This window comes from Calonectris borealis, chromosome 2 (genome assembly GCF_964195595.1).
Source record: "Calonectris borealis chromosome 2, bCalBor7.hap1.2, whole genome shotgun sequence".
NCBI classification, from domain to species: domain Eukaryota; kingdom Metazoa; phylum Chordata; class Aves; order Procellariiformes; family Procellariidae; genus Calonectris; species Calonectris borealis.
Window position 1 is genome coordinate 155302546 of NC_134313.1, and position 16796 is coordinate 155319341.

Here is a 16796-nt window from a genome sequence, read left to right on the forward strand (position 1 = left end):
CGGTCCCCGATAGGCTCCTGACACTCACATTATCCCACAACTCACTGGGAGAGCATCCTGCGATCTGGTTCATGGCAGCACAAGGCCACAGATCAGTCCCCGCGGGTCCTGCCAGCCTACAAAGGCACAGAGCAGACGAGGACAGATCAAACGGCTTCGTAGCGTAGCTAGCTGCACAGGAGGCAGACACGACTGTCAGTGCCAATGCCCGAGGTTAGCCGCGTGTTAAGACACACTAAACTACAATTCCACCAGAGAAAATTAACAAACCCTATAATGACAGCTTATCCTCCTTTTTCCTTTGCAAAAAGGAACGGCCCGCGCATCCTTATCTCAATAGTAAGGTCAAGGTTATGCCAAACCAGACATCCCGGTCTCAGTTTTTTTTTTTCAAAACCACAACTTCAGGGACGAAGTATGTATTAACATCCAAGATACCATCTTTGACTCACAATATCACCATTTCCTAAGTGAAATACTGACTCTTTCTAAATTAATCTAATACAATTATTTTTCTTCTCTTTTAAATAACCACAAATCAGTCATCTTTGCATGAGGGTAAGTTTGGTGTTTCAGTTCAGCCCAATGTATAATTATTGTTTTTCATTCTACCACAAAGGACAAGAAAAGAAGAAGAAAGCTTTCACTTTTTCTGTTCAGCTTCCACATCAAAAGTGTCTTTACTTGCACAGCTCTAAAGGTAAAAAAATTATTTGTTAATAGCCGTAATGGAAAATTAACTACATGTGAGTACTTGTAGGTAGTATATATACTACACAGAAATTTATAGTTTAATACAATAAGAATCCATATAAACAATGGCTCTCCTTCCTGCTTATACACTAGAATGTACCAAGAGCAAAAGTTAAAACTAAGCTAAATCAGAACTAAGACTAAGTTAAGCATAAGTGATCTTGTACAAAACACGAATCAGAAATAAATGAACTGCAAATATTATGTTAATCTTTTTGGGGAAGAAAATACTGGCACTAGATATTGTATACATTATAGTCCATGAACATTTTAAGAAGAATCTGCACTTAAACGTGAAAACTGCATTAATTTATCAAAGATACGCAATAACAAAGTTAAGATTCCAGCCTCAATTTTGTTACTCAAAACTTCCTCCTTTAATAAAAACCACAAGAATACTAATGATATTTTGCTGCTGCTGTTGGAAAAGAAAGCACATGAAACTGCTTTTAAGACAGAAAGTGTATTTCATAACCCTTTTTGCAGCTGATTGTAAAGAGAAATTGAGAAAGATATAGACAAAAATATCACACTAATATATTAACGAGCCTTTACTCAGTGACACCCCAAAGAGAATTACAGGTCAGGTAGGAATCCTATTACCTTTCTCAAAAGAAAACATTAATTATAGTCTCGTCAGGCTACTTTCCCTACCATGTGCTTGGTAATGTGCAAATTTTGTACTAAATTAGTGACTTTACCATCTCTGTGAACATCTTCAATCTGTTAATGGGAGAATACGATAGCCTAGGAAGTCCACTAACCACTCTGATTAGTCTAAGAATAGAAAAGTAAAAGAAGGTGGTTATTATAAAAATACAGGATGTTTAATAACAACATTCTGCTAAAAGAGCACCCTTACTACTGAAAAAGACAACTGTACTATTTAGTGATACATAACAAGATGCCCAGTGTCTCATTTTTCATTCACAGAAGTCAGAATTTTCATTTTCTCTGCATGACATTCTCAATACAAGGTATTCGGCAAGCCTATACATGTCTTAAATTGGGCTAGAAAGCTAAAGCACATGACAGTTTCTTACAATGAAGCTGCATGTTCTTTGTACTGGTACTTACACTACTAATCCTCATAGTGGGAGAGAAGAAAGTTTAGAGAAAGGTCTCATCATAAATTTACCATGACTTACAGTTTCAAAAATTTAAGTTACTGGGCCATGCCTATTAGAAAATTAGAAAAAAATTAGGGGGAAAAAAAAAAGAAAAAAATTAGGAAAAAAAAGAAAAAAAAAAGGAAAAAAATAAAAAAAAAAAGAAAAAATAAGAAAGAAAAAAAAAGTAGAATTTGTCTTCCCAGCTGCGGTTAAACACAAAAATGACTTTGCAGACCACCTGAGAAACTCCATAACCACGACAATTGAGAGATACTGGTCAATATTGTGGTCCACCGAGGTTACTGCATGGCAAGTAACATCATCCTTTTCAGAAAGTCAGCAACAGAATACATAACAGAACAGAGCAACACAGAGCGAGGAGGAAATACACAGAAAAAAGGAGATGGTATCGGCCACCATAAATGACAACATTATTCAGCATTAGAACTAACCAACAAATTTCAATTTTTTCACACAAAAGGAGTAAATCAGACCAGAGATACTGCCAATGTCTGTCCAGGAGACCGAGCCACAGAATTTGTTCATCTGTTCATTTGTTCATGATTCTGTGACACTCCCTCTTGAAAAACAAACATCCTCCTCAGAAACAACAGCTAACTCTCCCCTACACCAAAAACTCATTTTCCTGTAAAGCCTTGAGATGCACGTGTTTGTATAAAAAACACCCATGCACACACACACCAGAGCAGAAGCCTGAAAAATCTCCAGTCGTCTAACCAGCAATGTTAAAACTGCTAATGAGAACACTACTACTAGTAAGTGCCTTCAAAGCAAGGCAAGTAGAGCAAGTGGGAACAATCTGCAGAATCAACAACATAAAGACAGACAGGAGATGAGAGATAGGAAAACACAGACTTAACTCCGAGTTTTCTGCTGCTGGGAGACAGGAAATTTTCTACAGGGCACACAGAATGTAGCATATGACTTAAAAAATCTAGTCATAGGGGAATCCTGCACATACTGGCAAGTACTTTTTAATGACACTTCTAAAATAAATCTCACTACATATTACATTAATTACATTTTTAAGAATTATTTAATTTATGTAATTGCTTTATGAGCTCTCCCAATAGATCCCGAGAAGCTTAAAACAAAAAAAAAGAAAAGTTTCAACAAGGATTCCCTCTCAGAGGGCTGACTGCAGCTCCTAAGAATTAAAAGGATGCCAAGGGGATTGGCCATCCTAAAAAAAAAGTTGGAAAAAATAAATCACTTGAAGCTCTAGAAAAGCAAATGAGAGCAGAATAGGCTCCGCTACTGCCAAGCCTGGATTCCCTCTTTTCTGGATCTGTCTAACCAATATCTCTTCCAAGTGCCACGTGAGGAGGCATGAGCAATCTTAATGCTAGCTAGCTTGCCACAGTTAATACCGATTAGGAAAATCCCTGCCTGCTTTAACTTCAGCTTTGCAACATCTCACTTATTACAATAGTCTCTCTCACATGGAAGGGGTACAAAATGTATTTGGAAAGGAGCAGGGAGGAAGAGGGGGTCAGGTATACCAATTGCCAAAAAAGCTTCATCCAGCTTCTACTCTTTCCCCCCAAAAACCCAATCCCCACACATGCGGTGCGCGAACTAACAGAAAACAGAAGGTAGCGCAGCTCAGGCATCCCCTCCCTGCGTGCCATGGTGACACGAGCGAAGGCTGCACCAGGCATCACAAGCAGGTCTGCACTGAAGAAGCCCAGGCCCCCTGACCCACAGGCAGGAGAGGAACAGCAGGGACTCTGCATGTCTGTCCGCTAGAAGGAAAGGGAGCAGGGATGGAACCTGTTCCGGAGCTAAAGCCTTTGATGATGGCTTACAAAAAGGGTCCCACCAAGAGGAGATACTTCAACAGCCTGTTTAATAGCAGTCCTGCTGCAATCGCAATCAGAACCGTTTCTGAAGGCCACGTTACCAAGAGCCATGGACAGCCAGGAAGCGCGTAGCAGGTTGATCAGAGGGCTGGGAGAACCACAAGCTAAGTGTGCATCACATCACTCGACTAAATCAAGACTGGGTGTAAAGGTAGGCATGACAACTATTTACGAACAAATGAAGAGCGTTCATACCAGTGGCAGTGAGGGAATTATATTAGGGCAACAGAGAACATAGCACATCTCCGCCCCATGTTTGCATCGCTCTCCCTGAGCTTGCCTTTCTGCTACCCAATTTACCTACTTCCTGAGCTGCTTGCTATAGCAAACAAGCTCTTTCAAAACTGCACCATAGCAGAGCTACCCCAAGAGAGGTATAGGGAGGATGGTTAAGAGCAGAGGAATGAAATCATGAATCAGGAAGAAAGAACAGCAGGAAAAGTTTCCGGACAGTTTGTTTTCAGCTGTGGGAATCACTTCCCAAAGGAAGTGGTAGAAGATCAACCACTTGAGTCACTCAAAACAAAACACTAAAATTCTGCACTCACATTAGAAATTGATGAGAAACTCACATCCCTCCGAATCAGTCCTTTACAAGAGTGGGCATAACTAGGAGCATGATACAGATCGGATGACCAAACATACAGAGCAGAATGAGCTCCCTGGCTCACACAGAAAGAACACCAGATCTTTAACTGCTGACATTTCATTTTGAAGTAAGTCTGGTTCATTTATTACGTGGCTGGCAAACAGACACAGCGCTTACCAGCTCCAACTTTGATTAAGGTAAGATTTCATTCTGCATGCCTGGCAGGTTTGCACCTTTCAGCTGAAACATCTTAGAAAAGGACAAAAGTTGAAGGTGTTCACATCCTAAACTTGCCTCGTCTTGCCTACCTATTGCCAATGGCTCACTGTTTTTGCAACCCTTATAAATATAGCCTTAGGCAGGCTTGCAAAATGCTACTTAATCATTTGCCAGAGGCAAGTAGTATTTTTTGTGACAGGGGAATGAATCATCAGTTTCATCACCAGGATGGATGTGGACAATCAATGTCTTCACTACTTTTAAAGTCTTGTTTAATCTAGTCTTTTTACATCTTTTTTGTAGTACAATACTTCTTTTTAAAAAAAAAACAAAGCTGCTACCAAGTAATCTCATTTCATAATAGAAAACTGATTTTTCTCACCCTACAACCATCACCTACCGAACGATTAATGTGCCAGGAGTACAGATTATCTAAATCTGTTTTCAAATACATAACGTCCTGCTCTATTTCAATACTTAAGCACGCACGCAGCATTAGCCATGAGTGCTTCCACTAATCTGAATGGAGACAATCCTTACTCCTGAAGGTTTGTGTGTCTTGGCATGAACAGGACTGTAGCACCGGTGGCAAATCTATCGGAAAAATCAACATTTTCACCCAACGGGTACGTGCACATGTGTTGGCATGAAGAGATTGTTGTATTATACCAAGGACAAATGCAGAAGAACACTGTTCAACTTTTTTTCATAAAGAAAAATAGTCACAAAGACTACCTGATGAGTCTAACAGGCAGTCAGACACTTATTCCATAAGATAAAGACATCTGACATGGGCTAAACAGTGAGTCAGAAAAAAATCACTTCATGATTCCTTCCAACCATCAGTATAGGAAGGTAATAGTATGAGACAAAACATTGCACTCCTATTGCTGTAAGTTATTTCAGAAATCTCCACGTGAAACAGATCACATACAGCGGCCTCACATTCCCACTTCCACCCCGAAACAAGCTTATTGCAAGCTATAAAGGCTCAGAGCCAGCTTAGAGCAAAAAACGCACAAATTTGAACGCATCGAGCAGTCAAAACGCTGCACCACGATCACGCCGTCATTCAAACAGTGCACATACCGCGCTCTTAATAGTTACTTTTAGCAGATATGTGCAGGTCAAAAATCTAGATATTCAAGTTCCTACACTGCCTCACTCCTTACGATCTCATTCCCGTAACTCGCTTCTCCCCAGCGCCTGCTTGCCGCAGAAGGCTCTGCCGCCGCCGGACCGGGCGCTGAGGGGGACGCCCGCCCTCCCACGCAGTCCCGGGGAAGCCGCCCGAAACTTCACCCAGCCTAGCGCTGCCCCTTCCCCGGGCACCTCCGGGCGGGGGCCGCGGACGGCACACGGCAGCTCTGAGCGGGCCACCGGTACAGGCTCCCACCTTCGCAGAGAGGGAAGGGCCGGGCCCCGGGCGGACAAAGGCCTGGCTGGCCCCCACCGGCACGGGAGGCCCGAGGCCGCCGTCCCGCCGCCACAGGAAGCCGCAGGCTGGGCCCGACACCTTCCCGCCCGCCCGCCGCGCCGGCCCGGGTCGAACACACCGCCCCGGGGCAGGGGCTGGCGCGACGGGAGGCGAGGCGCCCCCTCCTCCGCCCAGGACGGGCGCTCAGGGACCCGCGCCCCGGGGCGGCGGCGGCTCCCGGGTGCTGCCGGCGGCTTCCCGCGCGGGCGGGCGGCGGGAAGCCGCGCTCGCCGCCCTCTGCCCCGCACCACCCGCCGGAGCCCACACGGATACCGGCGGACGCGCCCGAGACGAGGCGCCCCGGGCCGGGCGGGCACCGCTCAGTCCGCTCCCGGCCAGCTCCAACCCTCGCCCCGTCCTCCCGCTACCTCGGCCATGGCCGCGGCGCGGCTGGCTCCTGGCAGGGGGCGCGCTCCGGCCCGCCTGACTGACTGAAGCTCCCCCTCTGCCCCGGCGTCCCGGGAGCGGCCTGGGCTGGGCGCGGCACAGCGCGGCGGGACGCCCGGCCTCGCTCCTCGCTCCCCGTCCAGCTGCCCGCCGCCGCCGCCTCGCCTCCGAGCTGCTGAGGGGGGGCCCGGCGCGGCGGGGGAGGGGAGGGGAAGGTCCGCGCTCGGCTGCGCTTTCCCCGCCCCGGAAACACATTCCTCCCCGCTGCCGTCAAGCCCGGGCGGGGGAGGCGCTTTGAGCCGCGGCGGGGCAAGGAAGGAGGGAAGAAGGAGGGAAGAAGGAGGGAAGGGCTCTCCCTGCCCGAGGAGGGGCTCGTCCCCTGCCTGTCCCCCACCTCCCTTCGTGGCGACCGCCAGCGCCTTATTTGGTGGGGTTTTATTAGCGCCCCGGGTGCCTGTCCCCCCGCGCCGCAGCCCCGTGCGCAGCCAGGGGACGGGCAGCGGGGACAGGGCTGCCCGCGGCTGGCGGCGTTCCCCTCGGCGTTCCGGGGTCGAAAGGCTGCTCGACCCCAGCGCTTCTTTTTCACGGCTTCTCCGGCCCCCGCTCCCTTCGCTGCCTGGCTTTGGCCGGCGGTGCCCGCGGCGCCGGGACACGCGGGGCCGGCACACGCGTGGAGGCCGGAGGGGTGGCTAGGGGAAGGGTGGCTAGGGGAGGGGGGTCCGCCCGTCCCTCTTGCTCGCAACTTCCAACAGCCGTGGAAGTCAGTAAGTGATGGGTGAGCTTGGCATGACGCTGGTACACTGTCCAAGCTAAAAAGTGGCACTCCCCATGGCCCTTGGCCAGAGCCTGCTGCTGTTTGGTGCGTGCCCTTAGCGTGTTGAAGTGCCCCTTAAAGTAGGTTCTTGGAGGATCTGCTGATTAAAAAAATATAAAAATGTGGCATTCGACACTTTTTTGGAGGTAAGGAGTGATGGGAAACACAAGCTATGGACTCAGAGCTGACAGTCATAAAAGCTGTGCCTTTATGTGTGGCCACTGGAGCTGGTGTCAGTTCGTATTTTGGTATGATTAACTCAACGAGTGGTGCTGCAAATTGATAATAAGTTTTATCGCTTTTCCCCTGCTTTGTTTCTAGCTGCACTTTAAAATGAAAAATTAATGATGTTTCTGCCTTACTCAGGTGCAGCCTGTGATTCAACCCTATGTTCCATTTGGGCAGTGTGGTGGTTTAGAATGTAGTCTATTAACATAGCTGCATTACCAGAACCTTTAATGCTGGTACAACTATAATTGTAAAACTGTTTTAGAGGTGTTAGAAAATGAGACTGAAATGATAGACTGCTGCTCCAAGCAGCTTTACCAAAAGCAAGCGCTGGACAAATGAAGTGGAAGAGAAATGACTTTGACAATCAGAGATAAGGAAGCCAGAGACCATATGTTTCAACAGGTAAATTAGTATATAATATTAATACTGCCAGGAACAGGGAAAGAAGCTGCCATAAAACCAAAGTTTTAAAACGGTAGAAATGTATGCCATGCAAAACAAAAGCAAATGCTAGAAGGATAGTGATCTGCCAAAAATGTAAGAAATTTAAGTGCTGGGGGAGAAAAATGACTTTTAGCCAAGATACTCTTCTTTGCTTCCTTATTGCAGGGAAAAAAGCACATTTTGCCAGAATATGCAAATGGCGAGCAGAAGTCCACTATGGTGTACTGCAAAGCGGTGGCAAAAATGTGCCTCAGATTGCTGGGGCTATGAGGATTAAATAAAACTGCTTAACAAACTGGTGCTTCAAGTACTACCCAACGCTCAGCTCAGACATTCGTGTGTCAAGTGGCCAGTGGCTGGCTGTGCTATGCAATAGGAAACTGGCAGGAAAAAAATTCCCAAACGGCTGAAAAAAATCACTGAATGATTTGGCTGCTTTCTGGACTCCTTTGGAGAGTACAGATGCGTATGAACGCCAGTTGTTATTTTCCAACACTTCTGAAATACTAAAGATGTCAGAAAAAAGTGCTGGAGGTGTCTGAGCCAGCAGACACAATTGCAGATGATGTCAAAATGTTTCATGTAGCGTCTCCATACTGTGGTATACATGACATCTGGGAGAGTGAGTGAACATTTCTGCATGGAAGGGCTCAAGAAAAGACAGGTTTTCATGGCTTGAGCGGGCAGCTAGGAAGTGTGTGGGTCACTGTTAGGCTTGGCCATTTCTGGGGATCCACATCCTTGCATCTTACAGAAGATGGGTGAGAAAATGTCACACTGGAGACAGGAGTATGAATGATGCATATTCACTTAATATGTATAGTGATTTGTTTGATGCTGCTAGATTTACTGTTGTGTTCGCTATTGGTTTTTTCTGTGATTTTGAGAGATTGCGGTTCTTTGTTAGTAGGATTTGGATATAAGTTTTCAACTCTTCCTTCTCCAAGTACTTGCATGTGTCAAATCCATATAGTAATTGGAAAATATCAGAATTTTTATCTGATATATCTTATCCAAACTAAAGAAAAGCAAATCATAAACCTGAGTTGAAAACCCATAGTCTAAATACAAAAGACAGATAAAGGGCGGGAGAGAAAACAGAAAGCCGAAGTCATTTTCCCAAGGTTTAGCAATGGAGCCAGAAGCAGAAGGCAGGTCTCCTGGGACCGCACCAGGCTGCGGCCACCTGGGCTGCGCCGGCTGCGGGAGCACCGGGTTTTCCTGGCCCGGCCTTGGAGCAGCGCAGCAGCAGCTGCTGCCGCTGCTTTATTCCAGCAGCGTCTGTGCAGTCGCCGAGGGGCACAGCGAGCGCTGAGGCCTCGCTGGCAGCTTGTCAGCACTGGGCTATGCCTTCCAGCGTAGAGGATGAAGGAGATGTTAGACGTGGACACAAGATTAATACAGAAAGTATTATTAAAAGATAGGGTCACTCAGTACAGGAAGTGATGGTGCTAAAAGGTTGTGGTAACTGCTTTCGATAACAGCCTCTATTTGTCTCCTCGTCTCACAAACAATGAGGAACACTTCTCTGGAGGCAGGCAGTGAGCAAACCTGGCAGCTTGTCAGCCACGTACAACATACCCATTAGATGGAGTGGTACGTTTACATTGGAGCCAGGTTCTCCTGCCCCACACAAGGGATGGAGTGAAGTGAGTCACAGATGCGTCCGGCTGGAAGATTGCGGTAGGTTGTAGCCTGTGGGCAAAGGTTTGCTCTCCAAGATTGTCTACCTGTAAGAGACTGAATGACCTGCTGGACTTGCCTCCTGCTCACGGGAGCAATGTTCAGCACTTAGCCACAATCAGCCTGACACATTAACATCTGGTTTATGATCAACGGTTAGATCTCTGCTTTGTTAAATCAACAGTCCTGTGTCTAGCATGAGCCTAAAAAGGTCAGAGTCCACCAAGCCATTCCTTCATCTCACCAGTGTTTAAAAAGCAACTTTTCCCCTTTTGGTTGTCAGGCAAGGAGAAAGGAGAGGTCACCCAGAGCATGTGGGCCTTCTGGTGGGACTGTCCCATGCCATCCATTGCATGGGCACGGAGCAGGCTGTCAGGATGGAGGGGCTGAAGGGCAGCTTTCCTTACAGCTGCACTGTGCCTTGTGGTCCTTCTGTCTTCCTCTGACTCTTTTTCTGCATTTACTTCACCTACAAAGCTGTTCTCTGTGCCTATGTTTGGATAAGCTAAGATGTTGCTGTTACAGTCCCATATTTTCCCTGCTGCCGTTAGCATACACATTCCTTCTTGTTTGTCACATGGATGTATTTCGTCCAAACCTGTTTTGTGGGACTCCTATGTCATTGTGAAGATCATTTGTTTTATGCAGAAATTCTGTAAGATATTTTGACTCTCAGTAAGCAAGGCAGGAATCCTTTATTATCCTTAGGCACGGAGCATAGGTTCCTCCTGTGTTCCAAAGTTTCCAAAATGAGGAGAATAAAGTCTTTGAGATTTATGTTCAAATGAAACACTTATAATCATGATAACACAGGGCAGAGAACTTCTGCACCAGCTCCTTATGTTGCTTGAACTAAAGCATGTTTTCTAGAGAACTTGATTTAAAAACTTGAGGCTTGAAGATATTTTAGTGTTTCATTACCCAAGAAAAGATGCCTGTGGGAGACTAGAAATATTCCCAAAGGATGATAATTCTGAATGTACAATAACTTTCTGAGATTCAGCAGTTAGTTAATTCTTACCATGTGCTGCTTTTATTCTGTGAGGCTCTGAGATCATGTGCCTACATATTCCATTCCCTCTTTCTCAGGGGATTCCCACTGCTTAGACATGCAGCTCATGCTCATTTGGGGAAAAATGAATTCTTCCCCCAAAGAAGTGTGCAAGGCGGGTTGTGAGAGCTTTCCTTTGCAGAATTCTTCTGCCCCAATTTTGCTGTGAGGGACATGCTGCAACATTTTAAGCTCAATGCAGTAGTTATTACTGCATGAAATTACTGAAATTTAGACTTTTTTAGAGGAGAGGAGGGATAGGAATGAGGAGGATTTTGATATCATCTGCTGCAGAAAAAGTAGGAGAGGGGAACAACCTACTAGCAGTGAGAGTCTTCGTGTCGTGAGAGCAGGAGTAAGGACAGGTTTTATGTTCATTGGTATATAGGGCAAAGAGGAACTATGTGGAAAACAGCAGATTTTAAGCAAGACTAGAAGGCAAGAAACAGGACAAATAAAGTCTGAAGGAAATAAATAGAAATGGTACCTCTGGGAAAGGAGATTTGGGCAAATAGAATCACTATTGTATAACGTGATTGGCTGTTACGATAGAAAACAATGTCAAAAAAGGCAGAACATAATATTTTTATAATACTATTTCTGTCAAGTAGAAGAGAGTCCTATACTGAGATTGTTCTGAAACCCCCAATTTATCCTCCCCATTCCTACACACCTGGACTCATTCTCATGATTGTGTTTCTTCAAATAATTTGTTTCACTGACTTTTTTTTATTTCCTTTCTTGTAGCTAAAACGCTTTGGCAGTAATGATGTTTGGATGAAGATGCCAGTGATTTACAGCCGAAATCTCTCGCTTGCGCACTCTCAACAATCCCCATATGTTGTCCTCTTTCTAGCACAAGTGTCATAAATTTTCTTATTCGTAAGAAGTTATGTCTGGATGTTAATAGCAGTTTGGCTTGAGTATTGATTTATCCCACTAACTTGTCATCTTAGCAGAGGCTAATACAAAGCAATTCTGATTTTCTGTTTTGCTATTCACCCAGCTTTTCTTCCCTTATTTATGACTCTGCCAGCAGTTGCAGTATTTTGCAACAGTAAACTGTAACTCACAGGACTCATCAAGAGAAGACGACTGCAGGTGCAGGCTCTTAAATGAAGTACATCATTAATTAAATCCTAGGTGTGAAACTACAGTAAGAAGTATTGTATTTCACTAGTATCCTTGGCAGTAGGATATTCTGGCCACAGCTGAGATTATAATTGTTACAAACACAAAATTCCATTCTGATTTCAGCTGAGTGTAATGAACCAGCAAAGGATGAAAGTGGAAAGATAGTTGTCAATGAACTAATATATAATGGCAAGATTCACAAGCAATTTTTAGAAAAGCTCAAAAAGAACAAGGTGGAACATCGCCAAGAGGTGAATTTATCAGTCTAGCTCATGTTTAAAAAGTATTTTAAAGTCACTATGAGGATAATGCACAGGTAGGCCATGCTGGATGTCCCATTGCTCAGGTGGTGGAAAGGTGTTTGGCTTTCAGCCTTTTGCCTCACAGCTTACTCAGGATCTGTGGTATTTTCTGTAACCACATACTTGAATACGTGGCATTGCCTTTCTGCTGTAACTGAGGTTTGGCTAAAATCAGACTGTCTTCAAACTAGTAAATGTGAATCTTAATTCTCTTTGCTCAACTAGTACCTATATCACAGAAGAACTTGTTCCCTGTATGATCCATCTTCCATCTTACCCTGTCCTTCCTTTTCCTCCTTGCCATTTCCGTCTGTGACCCTCCAGATTTCCTCATCTGCTTTGAATAGTCCGCTCCTCGTTCTGGTCTGCGGTGTGGACTCTGAGCTGTCCCTGTCACCAGTGGCACCTACGCCTTCATGCCTACGCGTTCTAGCTGCACTGATCTGTTCCCGATTCCCCTTCAGGAAAGACGGATTTCAAGGGCAGTTGAGTCACACAAGGTCCTCTGAAGATGGACCTGCAGGTTCCAAGAAAACTCTGCCCAGCCGCTGCCTTTCCAGATTGGAGTGTGCTTGCTATCGACAAAGCTTTGGAAAATGTCAAATGCTAATAAGTTTCTATCAAATATATGTGAACGGAGGTAGTCCAGTCTCATAAAGTAGCCTGATTTACTGAGCTGTCATAAGAAAGGCCAAGGATACCTTTAATGGCTCAAAGGCCTTTTCCCCAAGGATGGGGGGTTGCAGGAATTATTTTACCTTCTTTTTTTGTGTCTTAGTTTTACACTCTTGGAAATGGTGGGCCCATTTTTGCTTTCCAAAGGAAAACATACAACTTCAGGAAGCTGATTTTCTTAGGTGCCTTCAGCCTGGTGCATAAACATAGCAAAGCTGTATAATAGATAAAAGGGGGTTATAAACAGAAATTTGGCCTTGACTGAAGGCAGTAATACATAGACATCAGTTTTGTAGGTTTACAGGGACGTTGCTGAGGTGACATTAATAAATTTCCTAGTACCTTAAAGTACTGCAATGCTAACATTGTAAAGAAGCTGTAAAATGAAAAGAAGATGCTATTCAATTTAAATAATTCTCTCAGATGCTGTAGCACTGAGATAACACGTGAACCCTAAATTAAAATTGGCCTGTGTCATTTCATTGTCTAAGCAGATCCAACATAGTAAGTTTAAAAGCCGTGATTAATAGTAAATATTAAACTAGCTTTGAAACATATCCATTTTGATAATTTAACATCTTCTGACATTACTGGCAACACAGGTCTTTTTAAAAAGTGTAGCCTTTTTGTCCAAAAAACCTCTCCTTTTAAGCTTTTCTTTATGAGAACATCCTAAAAGACGAACACTTTGTTTTAAATTCAATCACTTTTCTTTTATTATTTTTCAAATGTCAAAGGAGAAATGTTTTACTGGTGTAAATATTTATTTGTGCACTATAAACCTATTCCGCAAGGAGTCCTCAAGAGCAGAGCTGTTGTACTCAAGCCACTGGATTGCAAACTTGGCAAAGACGTAGGAGCAGATCTTCACCGCTGCTGGTTTCCATAGCTCCGCTGGAGCCATAGCTATCGACAGTTTGACAAAGAACATCAGCTGATGATCCGTTCTACAAGCAGACAGCACCAAACTTTCAGTGGGTTCTGTCTCACCCAGAGACAGCTAATTAGCTTCTAGGCTGATAGCATAGTCAGTGGGCAGAGTGATTCATGCTGCCTGAAGATAAGTGCCCGAAAAGTCTCATATCTCTCTCTGTTGACTGTAATAATCCGTTTGTACTTGGCAGCTAACTTTTCATTGCCAAAGTTAAGTGTGACGAACCCTCCCTACCTTTTATGTTCCGTAATTATGAATACTGGGACTCTTCTGAGTCCTGGAAGAAATGCGTGTGTGCCCCGTTTGAGCGATTATAGGAAGTTGCATGCTGTCTACTAAGTAGATTAGAGACTGTTGGCCACGTCCCCAAGTTTTATAAACTTCTTACTCGGTTCTTATTCAGCAGCGCTCTCTGTGAAGCATTTCCAGTTAGTCACTGGCTATTCAGCACGAATGATTGACCAGAAACATTCCTCTGATATAAATCAGTCTTATCATGTTCAAACACAAATATAACTTCCACCAGCCAGGATGTTATGCATACTGGGAGCGGGAGGGACGCAAACAGCTGGAAGCATTCCCTGTTTACTGAATCCATATTGCCACAGTGCTTCTTTGCACAGTTGGAGAATTGCTGTGCAGAAGGAACAGTTCACAAAGAGTTTCAAATTGTTTAGCCTTAAGAGCACGTGATTTGCCTTTCATTTTATGCCTTGATTTCAATCCCCTGTTTGGGCTAAAAATAAAGAAACAGAAATGTTAAGTATGCTGGCATTTTATTTATTCCATAAATTTCATTGCCAGCTTATAGTAGAGAATGCCTTCTCACCAAATACTTGTTCCACATTTCAGAGACTTCTTTTGTGCTGCCAAGAGTGGTATTTTCTGACTATGATAGTACCATAAAAGTACACTGAACTGACTCAAGCTGACTCATGGTTGGGGCAGATGATGCCTAGAGCTCAGCTGATTCTGGATAGCATCACAGGTTATTTATACAAAATGTTTAAGGCTTTCAAGTGACTTGTTTATTCTCCCTTATTTAAAATTTAATTTTATACTAGGCAGCCCTTGGGTGTTTCTGTAACTATTTAATCTGTTACACCTTGTCCTTTTTAGTGGAGGTAAACTGAATACAAGTAGTGTATTGTTTGTGTGCAGGCCTTTTTAATTTTTGTTGGGAAAGGACAGGACTGAAGTGAAAATGAAGGTTGTCATTCTTGTTATCTGGACATTTTCATTTCAGTCATACTCTTAGGAACAGCCTTGACTTCCAAGTGCAAACAGGAACTTGATTCACCTCTGGGGAAAGGTCCAGACTTGCTTGTGACACTTTACCTGCAACAGGTTTGTCCTTTGCTCTGATTCAGTTGTTGGGGTAAAACCAAATGACACAGCACAGATATATACATATACTCAGCTTGTTGTCTCACCTTACTCTCTTTTTCTTACTGGACTACTACCTTAAGAGCACTGTGGTATTTCTGGAAATAGGTTTTTTCCTGGAATACAGAAAAATGAGCTAATTTAACAGAATTTTTTTCACTAGATCATTTTTATCACTTTATCTTTTCGCAGAAATTATTGAGTCACCTAGTAAAAGAAATACTCAATTGTGAGATAATTGCGTATTTTTGGCGTGCAAAAATAGTTATTTGTTACAGTTTGACTCTGCAGTGCTCTGAAATTTGATTTAGTCTTTTGATCACTGGAGGAGGAAGTATGACGGATAGACTGGTGCAAGAAGCAAAATAGCGCTTAGGCACCTATTTAGACATAATTTATGTCTAAAAGGAAATCCCAGGACAGTTGTATTAAATGATCTGCTATATGACGGAGGAGGTCTCATCCACCACACTACACAATATGCCATTAATTTCATGTAGGAGTCCATGGACTGCCTTCTCACAGCATGTGGTATTTAAAGTTTAGTTTCCCAAGCTTATATCCAGTGATAGAGTGTTCCCCCAATGGCACAGAGCGCTTTCCCGGCTGAGGAAGGAATGTGAATTCTTGCGTCTGGCTCCTTAAATTTTACATGTCACCCCCTGTCAGCTTCCTTTCTTTCCAGAACTGGTAAATAAAAGAAGAAATTTTCTGATTTTACGTTTCTTGAAGTGAGGGAAAAGAGGTGGATTAATTAGTGTGTGAATGGAATCTAAACCTTGATCTGTTTATGTCTGTACATATACATACATGCATATAGAAACATATATACATATGTGTATGTATATGATTTATAAAGATTTTCAAGTTTTCTCCTCTCATCCTCCTCTAGGAAGCAACCAATTTCTCTTTTGCATTAAAAAAGCTTTTTTAAACTGTATCAGAGTGGTAACTGTCTATATTTTCTGGTTTTAGTATTGATTTAGAACATTTAAATAACTCATCTAAATGAAGTAGCTATTTAAGGATTTCTTAAAACTTTATAGGCTAAGCCTTATGGGCTAAATTCAGGACAAGAATAGTTCTCCTTGATTTCTTTAGCAGTGTTGTTACAACATTCTCCGAGAAGAGTGACATGTCTCACATCAGCATTTAAGTTCCTGTGTTTCATACTCCCCTGGTGTTCCCATTAGTTCTAGAAATAGGCAAGATTTGTCACACTGGATTTTGGATAGGTAATTGCTCTAACGGATGCTACCGTATGGCTCTCGGGTGCCACCACTACTCATGATTTTTCTAGAGAAAACATGAACCATAGTGAGCATGTGAGTTCGTGAGAAACTAGTTAAGCCTGTTCTGCTGAGTGGTTGTATCCTTATGGTTTCCTTGCTTTTTAAATAGCTATAGTAACATTTCAATTTGATATCAACATATATTGTACAACTAAATTGTTCTTCCCTTCTCCCGTGGAGTGTTTGGGAAGCATGCAGACTGCTATAGTTATGGCTGCAGCACCCTATTTCTGATGGCATGAAGGATGATGCTGTGCTGCTGGCATAGCGCAGCACTCCTGTGCTTACGCCGTTTTCCTCATATTAGCCCCCCGGGTTTGAGTTATCTCAGCAAGGAAATGTCCCATGATGACTGCTAAAGCTTTTTGTTTCACATCCCTTTTTCTATTCCTAGTGCCCCATATCCCCACGCCCAAAACTCTCCCCTCCC

At 43.7% G+C, this 16796-nt stretch overlaps 1 protein-coding gene across 3 annotated transcripts in view; it reads right to left on the reverse strand.

Moving 5' to 3' along the window:
* ITGB1 (integrin subunit beta 1) overlaps positions 1-6593 on the reverse strand; it is a 48387-nt gene extending 41794 nt beyond the window's left edge. Inside the window, exon 1 of one of the 3 annotated variants that reach the window (XM_075144046.1) lies at positions 1455-2284. In XM_075144046.1, coding sequence (XP_075000147.1) covers positions 1455-1469 — 15 coding nt within the window. In that variant the 5' untranslated portion in view covers positions 1470-2284. Of the gene's footprint in view, positions 1-1454; positions 2285-6401 lie in introns of those variants that run through there. The other 2 variants (XM_075144047.1, XM_075144045.1) reach the window with 2 other exon arrangements.
* Between the last annotated feature and the right edge of the window lie 10203 nt (positions 6594-16796).